This window comes from Egretta garzetta, unplaced genomic scaffold, assembly GCF_000687185.1.
Source record: "Egretta garzetta isolate BGI_Z169 unplaced genomic scaffold, ASM68718v1 scaffold390, whole genome shotgun sequence".
NCBI lineage: Eukaryota > Metazoa > Chordata > Aves > Pelecaniformes > Ardeidae > Egretta > Egretta garzetta.
The window spans coordinates 161477-171187 of record NW_009258382.1 but is presented as its reverse complement, the minus strand read 5'-3'; the positions used below and the strand labels follow the sequence as shown (position 1 = coordinate 171187).

General features: G+C 45.8%; 1 protein-coding gene across 3 annotated transcripts in view; it reads left to right on the top strand.

The window, feature by feature from the left end:
* KIAA1671 (KIAA1671 ortholog) overlaps positions 1-9711 on the top strand; it is a 21192-nt gene that overhangs the window by 7487 nt on the left and 3994 nt on the right. For 2 of the 3 annotated variants that reach the window (XM_035896725.1, XM_035896735.1), the window contains 3 exons: positions 5336-5591; positions 7592-7766; positions 9200-9327. In XM_035896725.1, coding sequence (XP_035752618.1) covers positions 5336-5591; positions 7592-7766; positions 9200-9327 — 559 coding nt within the window. Of the gene's footprint in view, positions 1-962; positions 3879-5335; positions 5592-7591; positions 7767-9199; positions 9328-9711 lie in introns of those variants that run through there. The other variant, XM_035896733.1, reaches the window with a different exon arrangement.

Genomic DNA, 9711 nt, shown 5'->3' with positions numbered 1-9711 from the left:
GGCCCCCCCAGTGCCCAGCACAGGGGCACGGTCCCTGCCCTGCTCCTGCTGGCCACACCACTCCTGATACAAGCCAGGATGCCGTTGGCCCTCTTGGCCACCTGGGCACCCTGCTGGCTCATATTCAGCCGCCTGTCGACCAACACCCCCAGGTCTTTTTCCTCCGGGCAGCTTTCCAGTCACTCTTCCCCAAACTCGAGAACTCTGCACTGTTTCAGTGTGGGGAAGGGGAGGGTGAAATGGAATATCAGCTGGATGAAAAATAGCGTTCCTGGTGCTTTTCTGTTAGTGCAATGATTTAAGGAAATAAACCCAGAGCATTAAAGTATGAGGGTTTTAGAATTTACACCTGCCGTGTAAATGCTAGCTTCATCTGCCCTGTTTGAGCCCGGTATCTTATCTGCTCAGTGTAGTATGAAAATAGCATTTTATCTATTTGTTTGTTGTTTTTTTTTTTTTAATGCTATACTTGTTGCGATCTTGCAGCAGACATTAATGCCAATTATGTTTGGTGTGTTCTACACTTGAGAACTGCATGTTATAAATATTTCATTGCTTATGAAATCAGGATGGTTTTCAGCTTGAAGTTCAGTGAGCTAAGCGACGTGCCAACAGTGATGTCTTCTGTAAAATTAACTTTGATTTCAGTATGTTGGAGACATGTTCTGAAATCAGCTTCTTAAGAAAGGTGCTTGTCTCACCTCCAACGCAGACAGCACTTGAATGCTATTTCGAACCTGGAGGATTCTTCCTGGCTAGAAAAGCTCCACCTATTGAAGCATTGAACTCTTAACCCCCCATGTCCTGGAATTTTCTTTCCACTGTAACAAATCTTCAGGGTTTTTCTTTTTTTACAGTGTAACGATGACAGTACAGTGACTCTTCAGCATTTTGCCGCTCCCTTGTTCTGCTTTAGCTTGACTTATGGCTCATGGCGGGGCAATTACTGATGTTTTAATTCAGGCGCTTGGAGAGGAATGAGAGTAATGTACTTTTAAATACTAAATTTATAATGGAAATCTTCCTGGAATATACTGAAACTGCGTTTTGTTTGCAGTTTATCTTTTATGAAGGAGAAATCGGGCCAAGTGCAAGCACTCTCCCCCTCTTGCCATGGGTGATTCGAGCACGTCTCCGTGTTCGGCCGCTGCCGAGGCAGCCGTCTCGTCCTCTGCTCGGCCCAGAGGCAGGAACTCACAGGAGGCTTCGATAACTCTGCTTTCCTGTTTTGCCTGGCTTGCTTCCCTTAGATTTCTTATCTCGCCAGCCGTACGGCGCGTGGTGGTGCATTCCTCACGCACCCTGGTACGCCCTCGCAGCCAGCGCTTGGCCACGAGCTGAACCAGGGCTGGGAGAGCAACGGGGGAACAGGCACCGTGACGCCCTTACCTGCGCCCGGGGAGCAACCGGGGAACGCCGCGGCAGGGGGGACGAGCCAACGGCACCAGCCTGCTGCTGTGTGGGGGACGACCTGCCAGCTTCTGGCATCTTCCAGCATTTGAGTCCTGAAACGATTACTTTAGCCCCTTTAGGAGTGTTTCATTAATGCACCTGTGAACAAACTCATTTTCTCTAAGAGAGGAAGAGAATTTTAAAATAAGAAACCCAAGACTTTGTGGCAACAGGATAAACACGGTGCTTCTCTAGATAAGCTTTGGGGAAGGTGGAGGAAGGATCGTGTTCAACTAGAACTTGGTCACCGCTAGAACCAGCGTAAGGGGCTGCTCTGGCCTGGTTGCAGTGGGCTTTGGCAAATCACTTCTTAGAATAGAAGGAGATGGTTTAATTTGGAGGAGTTAATTGAATTTCTCTTAGCTTATCTAAAAGATTTTATTTTCATTTTTTTTCTCGAGTGCTTTAGTAAGCTTTTCCAAGTTGACATCGCAGGAAAGTCTTGCTTTTAGATCAGTTTTCGTAATGAAAATCCTCTTTTACCGAAAGGGGACTGTGTTTTTTAGGTGATGGCTCTGTACAGCTCTGACTTGATAAGATTTTAGCTATTTGCTTCTTCAAAGCCTTGAAGCTAGACTACGACAAAGTTTTGGAAAAGAAAACTCACTGTAGGGTATCAGCTACCCGTAGCAGGTGGGAACCTGCGGTTACAGAATATAAAAGGCATTTGAAATGGCCATTATTTCTTGATTCTGGCTCCTCAGCAGTGCTGCCATAAAAAGCAGGATTCCTTTACTTTTTGACTCCTAATTTCACACGATGAAGCAACGCGTTCTTTATGGCCTTTTAGCACTGTCTTGCTAAGGCTAATTCACTTTTAATTGCAATTAAATTTAAGATTGATCTTAGCTTATTGTATATTTGCGATGACCATTCTGCTGGTATTTGCGTGCACTACCGTGACGCATAATTTTTAAGAGAAGCAAGTGTCTGTAATGACACCCGTGGAACAGTGCTGGTAGCTTACAGATATGCTCATAAAACTCAAAATCTTAATGAAGTAATGGAAAAAGATGCATAATGCATCTCAGTAATGAGAGCTGAAAACATGTTTCAAATTTCAATATTTGGCCATTATTCTGAAGGGAATTTTCCCCCTAATTTGTTGTTCAGATGGAAAGAATCTGCTGTGCCTAACAGCATTTGTACTCGAGCTGTCCCTGCTGCACTGGGCGATCAGCTGTGCCACAGCGTTCAGCGTGTAGCGATGCTGTAACTGTGCAGGGACTCCAACGGAGAATCCATTAGAAAGGTCTGTCGATTAGAAATCAGTGTGAATTCATCTGTATTTCCGTCATTGCTCACTCTCAAATACTGCAGTTTGAAAAACTGCCCTGAGCGGTGTTAGCTGGAGCCCTAGGGTGTAAAAGCAAAGAGGCTTTCTGGAGACAGGCGAATGGGACCCGATCCTTTCAATACACATTTTCATTTCCATGGGCGGTGGCAAGTCTGCAGGTTGTCTTTGGTCTCTACATTCTTCCATGTTCTAGTGGATCTAAAGCCTAACTCTGCAGATACCAAATAATTCGAAGCAAAAATACCAGATGAGAGCTTCCCTCTGGAGCTCATTAGTACCGTTTCTCAATTATCCTGGGGCCCACTGCTGAAGGAGGGAAGAGGCCTTCGCTCTACTCGTGTGCTGGAAACCCTCCGTGCAGTGTTTGCTCTGCCAGGCTGGAAATTGTACCATGTACTGCATCTTGGTAGGAAGTTGTTATTCAAGGGTAGATTCCTGAGTGTTTGCCTCCCAAGACTGCTGTCGCCATGGACTGTACCAAATACTGAGGTCTGTTGTTTAAAAAATGTGCATATATTCATACATACATTTCATTTTTTTTTTTTTTTTGGTTTTAGAACAGTTTTCCTAGATACTTGCTCAAGAAAAGGTGCTCAGTAACGGAAGACTTGGGAGGGGAAAAAACCCTCCTTAAATATTTCAGGGTTTGCTTTTCAAACTAGAAAATCCTAAAATGAGAAGCAAGACAGACCCATTTTTACTGACAGTAGAGTCTTTACTGTGTTTCCTACAGTCTCCGGCTGCCTATAGGAATACACCGACCTACGTGACGAAGGGAGACAGGTAACTGTGTCCAGCTTTCAGTCCTGACGCTACGGCTCATTCCTGTGAGTCTAGGCAAAGGCAAAGCTTCTAGGAAAAATATGTGGGAGCGTGGCCCGGCTGGGGTGCAGGTCCTGCCGCCCTCGGTGCTCTCCTCGGGCACCCCAGGAAGCCTTTGCTGGCAGAGCCCTGCCGCAGGGTGCCATCTGCTGCCCACCTCTCCCTTCAGCATGCTTGAGCATCCTCAAAAGATAAAAACCGCTGGCTGGGCAGCTCTCTCTGAAATACATCCTGAAATGAAAGAGAAGCTCTTTAGGGAAGTGGTTGGTTCAGAGGACCAGTTCTGCAGCTGTGGAGCATCTCTCAGGTTGGTTTCTGTGCCACAAATGAAGATGGTGGAGCAGTACAGGGTGTTTGTCCCTGCTGCCGTCCCCAGCCCAGGTGCACTGGCTCAGCCACTCCCCTGCAGAGCTTTCTGCAGTGACTTCCAGCCCTCTTCTTGCCCATTTCCAGCCCCTTTCCCTGCCAGTTCACTTTTTGTGTGCTTGAAACTCACCCAGCGTGAAGCCAGCCAGCCTGCGTGGCAAGAGTGAGTTGATGAGCCCGTAGCGCTTCTACGTGATCACGTTGTTGCTTAAAACCTCCTAAACTTAGGGTCTGGTCCACCTCAGCTAGCAGTGTCCTCTCTCCTCTTTCACATCTTGGCAATTACGGTTCACTGGGTTACTGTTGGTTGTGTTCCTTGTCTCTTATGGACCAAAACTAGAGGCAATAAGGGAAATAAAATCTAATACAGCTCAAGTGGAGGAGCTGTTGATCTCGGGATGGTACCTACAGAGATGTTTCTTTCTGTCAGGACACAAGGGATGCAGTTTTTTTAAATCCAATCTCTATGAGCATCTAAAAATTGCATCCAAAAATGTTTAAATTCTCTGCGCTGCTGAAGATGCTTCAGTTTCCTTGGAGTGATGTGAAATGGAAATTACTCACATGTGCTGCTCGGTATGCATGGAGCACAAAGTGCGTTGGGGGAGCTGCCGTGGTGGCTACGGCCGTTCCCAATGCTCTCACGTATTCTTCGGGTCCAGGCGTCTATACACAGCCTTGTGATTTCAGAAAGTGTGCATACAACTTCTGTATCTATATATAAAAATATATAAGACTATATTAAAAAAAGTGGACAACAGAGGGGTTTGTAAGGTGCGTTCTCAAAAGGGCTGCACGTAGCTTGTAGTGTTCTGCAGGAACGAACTCACAGTAAAAGATTTATCGTTTTGTATTTATAAGCTTTTACAGGTATCTAAGATAGTTATGGATGAGCAAGGAGAAGAAACCTTTAACAGTAACTCTTTGCCTGAGGCCTGCAAACGGGGTATTACCCTTCACAATGTTTTCAAATGCATGCAGTGCCAAGGTGCAAGGTCTGCTGCCGTCACACAGCAAACGGGCAAAATCGCTTTGGGCTTTTCAGCAGCCTGCTGATGCCTTCGTCTCGTTTGCGTGTGGCCGTTTGAAAGGGCCTTTGTGCTGAGGAAGAGAAACCCCAAGCAATAAAAGCATGTTACAGTCAAATCATTAGAATTTATCTGCGTACTTGCATTTTTCAGTACGCTGTAAATCCACGTGAGTAAAAATCTGTGATAAGGCAAGGGATCCACACCCTCGCTGCTGGTACCTGCGGCCTTCAAAGACGCCTTTGTTACCTGTAGCCATAGTTTCAGTTCAACGTTTATTTATCATCTTCTGAGCATACGTGATCCAAACTATCCTTGCATATAGTTGTTTATCCTCAAGTCTCATAGATTTCATTTTCTTAATTTGCAGCTTTGTCCCTGAATCCCCTTCCTTGGAAAACGATGTCATTTCAACAAGAAAGCAACCTCCAAACAGCCACCCGTCTTCGCTGTCCTCTCAGACGGAACCTGCTTCCCTGGTTGATCACCATGACATCTCAAAAGACCAAAGGAGCACAAGTTTGGACCGTTCCAGCACTGACATGGACTCTACTGATGGGACTGATTTACCTCCTCCGGGAGACACCTACCCTGATGAAAAGACCACTGATTTCTCTTTCATTGATGTGAGTTACCGTAACGGGAAACAGAAGTTCTCCTTCCGCGCTAGCTCTGTTGTTGCCTGTGTTAGTCACCGCAGAGCAGCATCTTCTGCACACTTTGCATCCCATCTTCCCCTGCCTTTTCTTTATCACACTGAATTTTCCCAGCTGGCTTCCTGCCCAAAAAGTTTTGAGATCAGAGCTACAAAGTTCTTCTAGTTTCTGTAACACTTGGGTTCTGAGAGATTCCAAAAAGCTATTGGCCTCGGATAACGTCTGCCGGTGGCTTAATGAAGTTGCTGTTTCTCTTTCTGCTCCTCAGAAGAGTTAAATGAACATTGGCAGCGTAGTTATTAACTAACACAAACAGGTAGTGACTGCTGCGCTATCAGCCATGCAGATTGAAGGCTATAAAGACATTCACTAATATTTTTCTTATTTACAATCGGTCTCTTTCTGCAGTAGCTTACAGTTGCATTTTAAGGATTTTTTCATACTTAAGAATCTTGCAGCTTGTATAAGAACAGTAATTTCCCACCATACACGGTTAGATGAGGTTTCATGTTCTTTGAAAGCCCTAACATGACTGTACTTTTTAGTATAGCATCTCAGAAGGACTGCTTTTTCTTCAGTAAGAGTTGGTGCACCTTTTTTTTGTTTATTATATAATATCTAATGACTGGTACATTGACAAGCGCAAGATTCCCAACTTGCGTGGATCGTGCAGCTGCTAGGAAGGCCTCAGATCTGCCGCCTTGCCTGTCGAAGTGCCGTAACGCCTTCTGAACTGAGAAGTAGGCTGCTCTGTAAAACGTATGAGGGATGCAAGCAGGTTTGTGCTGGAGGCAGTTTGGTCTGGTGCAGCAGAACTGACTGGTAAAATCCCAGCTGCTTCCTGCGTGGGCTGTTCGAAAGCGCCTCCAGCCAGCTCTGCGCTCCACTCGCTGTCGTCTACGGGGAACTGCAGAAACCTGTGGTTTTCCAAAGTAGGTGCTGCTCTCATCCCCCAGCCCCCTCTGGCTCTGAAGCAGAGGCCACGTTTGGTGGTCTGTCGCTTTGAGATCCCTAACTGCGTGTGCCTTGGCCTTGGCATCGCTTAATACTCCTTCAGCACGATAGCCCAAGTGCACTTTTTGCTCTGTAAAGGAAGCATTGGTAGCCCAGAACAGCGCAGATGGCGTTTTGTCTGTCTGTCAGTGGTTCTGCAGGTAGTGGAGGTGGTCCTGTGCTGCTCCCTGGGCAGCTAAAGGTGTCTCTTCAAGACATTGATAGCTTCAAGTACAGCTGGCAATACGCTGTTTTAACAAGTAGTTTATTTCTGACCTGAGATGTCTTGAGATAAAAACACATCTTCCAAAGAAGGCGAGGCTCACGGATGTTTGCAAGTCTCTAACAAATTGCTTTAAATCAATAAATAAATTACAACTCCTCCTTTTGCTCTGTGAACGTTACTCTGCTACCGTCATAGGCAAGGATGGAGGTGTTTAAAAAGACTGATCACAGGCATTTTCTGAATGCCGTGACGCTTAATTTGCAGTCTCCTTGTTGCTGGTGAGCGGCTTGACCTTTCTGTGGATGGCAACCTGTCAGAACAAGGCAATTACAGCCCTCTACTACAGGAGAGTTTTGTGTAGTTGCTCTTTTTAGATCCCAGTCTTCCTACTGGCCTTCAGCTGTTACTGGCTAGCAAGGCCTGTGTTCTTGAAACACTCTAGGAGCCACAATCCTATTTATTTCAGTTATTTTTTTAATTCAGTGAAAATAAGTCATGCAGATGAGACATCCACGCCAAGAGAGATGAAAGAACCAGCATTGCACCCAGTTAGCCCCAATGTAGCATATCCTCATCATAAATTCTCTTTAATAAAGTTTTAAGTAACTACAAGAATAATAATCAGGCAAAAATATCTAGTTTAATTAAACTGAATGGGTTAATATGTTAAAGTAGGTTGAGAAATTGTTATGGAGGAGATGACTCTTATTTTCTGGCTGATTGAAAGTAAAGGCTTTGCTTCTCTTTATAGCAAACCACTATTCTGGACTCCAGCGCGCTGAAAACTCGTGTACAGCTCAGCAAAAAGAGACGCCGTCGGGCTCCTGTTTCCCACTCCCTTAGAAGAAGCAGAGGGCTGGAGTTTGAAAACAGATTTTCTTTGACAGAAGAACAAGATAATGCCTGGATGTTTAAAGATTCCACAGGTACCCCTCAACTCTCTGAAATAATTAGCCGTAATCAACTTGATTTGTGAGGGCAGGAATTTCTGAACGGTGTAACATACCCGAAGTTGCATCAGGGTTTAGCAACAGCTTCCTTTTCCCGCCTCTGGGTCATCCTCTAAATCAAGTCTTCCCCGCTGTTCCTTGGAGCCTGTGGTGTGAGGGAAGCTGCAGTAACCAGACCAGGAGAGCGTTGTTGGAATTTCCTTTAGCTTCTGGCTACTGACTTAAGAGAATTTGGTTTGCTGAGAAAATACTGAGTTTAGAAGCTGCCACGGTTGGATGCGTTCTCTAGCACGTTCTTTATATCTAAGCCTGTGTGTTATTGATAAGAGCAGCCTTAGTCCTTCCTATTCTATAGGTGCTCATGAATACTCTTTCTTTTTAGAATCTGTAAGTACTACAGGGCTAAAGAGGCCTAGTTAAGGATAAATCAACCCCTTCAAATCCATTCTATTATAAATGTCCCCCTCCTGGCCTGGCCTGTTCCTTAGGATGCACTAAGGAAACGCATCAGGCGTTGAAAATCCCTGCTCCTGGAAGTGAGTGAATGGCTTAATGCACGCACGTGTTATAGGTCATGACTGAGTACCCACAGCACTTGGGTACGGGGGTGATATATGCTGCAGATACCCTTTCGGTATTCCCTGAGCGGAGGAATCGCTGGTGTCGCAGCCTGCTCATCAGAGAGGCTGGCGATGTTTTTGTAACTGAGGGGACCTATTAAAAAAGTCAGGTTTTGTGACCTGCCGTTTCTGCTTTCCCTGAAAGCCTGTGAATACAGGGGAGAACGTGTGATGAGACTGATCTCGTCTGTAGCCTCCTGAGCAATGGAGAGGCTGTTATCTGGGTGGTGGTTGCTTTGGGGCAGGTCTAACAGACCTAAAACATTTTCATTTATCACGACTTGCCTTGGTAAGAAATGCTGTACTGGAAGCTGGAGCATTAATTATCAACTAAAGACCCAGTGCACGTAAAGCCAACGTTACCATTGCGTCTTTCCCGGTAGCGTGCAGACTTCTGCTACTCAACCTCTTTGCTTCAAAGCCCTGCTTTGAGCAGGGGGTGGACCAGATAACTTTCAGGCGTCTCTTTTAATCTAAATTAATCTCAGTTGATCACAGAACGTGAGATGTTTAGAAGCAGCAACATTCATTAAATGAGGAGTACCTTCTGCTCCCTCGTCTCTGTCGGCAAGAAATCTTTCTGTTGCTGAGTACTTTGTGTGTCTGTTGCTTTGATCTCTGTTGAAGCATTGAACCCAGTCCTGTGGTGTGTTAATATTATTATTATTAATACATTTTTGAACAGAAGGGGAGATCTAGAACAAGGTGTAGATGGAAAGCCTGCTGACTAATGGTTTTGGTTTTTTTTCCCCCCCTCTGCTTTTTTTTTCTTTTTAAACAATTAATTAGAAGAGAAGAAAACTATGCAACAGGAAGATTCTGATGAGGAAGACAAGATACAGCATACTGCGAGATCGTCTTCCGTACAAGCTCAGAGACTTCCCGTGTTCCCAGGAATAGACCACTCTGTTCTCAAGGTGGGCATAGGCAGAGCATGTCGGGCAAGAGTAGAGCAGCCCAGCAGCTGCAGGCGCTCGCTGGGAGCAGAGCTAGGAAAAGTCCGCTGAAGAGGACGGTGTTGTTTGGGGGGTGGGGGCCATGTGTAGAAAACCCTTGCCAGGTATCTTTCTCACTTGTAACTGTTGGTTAGAAATATTAAGTGGTTTGGGGGGGAAAAAAAAAAAAAAAGTGCCTTGCAATAGCAAATGCGCTTTCAAAACTGCACAAGTTGGAGGACAAGGCTTACGAGGAGCGGCTGGGGGAGCGGGGGGTGTTCAGCCTGGAGCAGAGGAGGCTGAGGGGAGCCCTCATCGCCCCCTACAACTGCCTGACAGGAGGGGGGAGCCGGGGGGGGTCGGCCT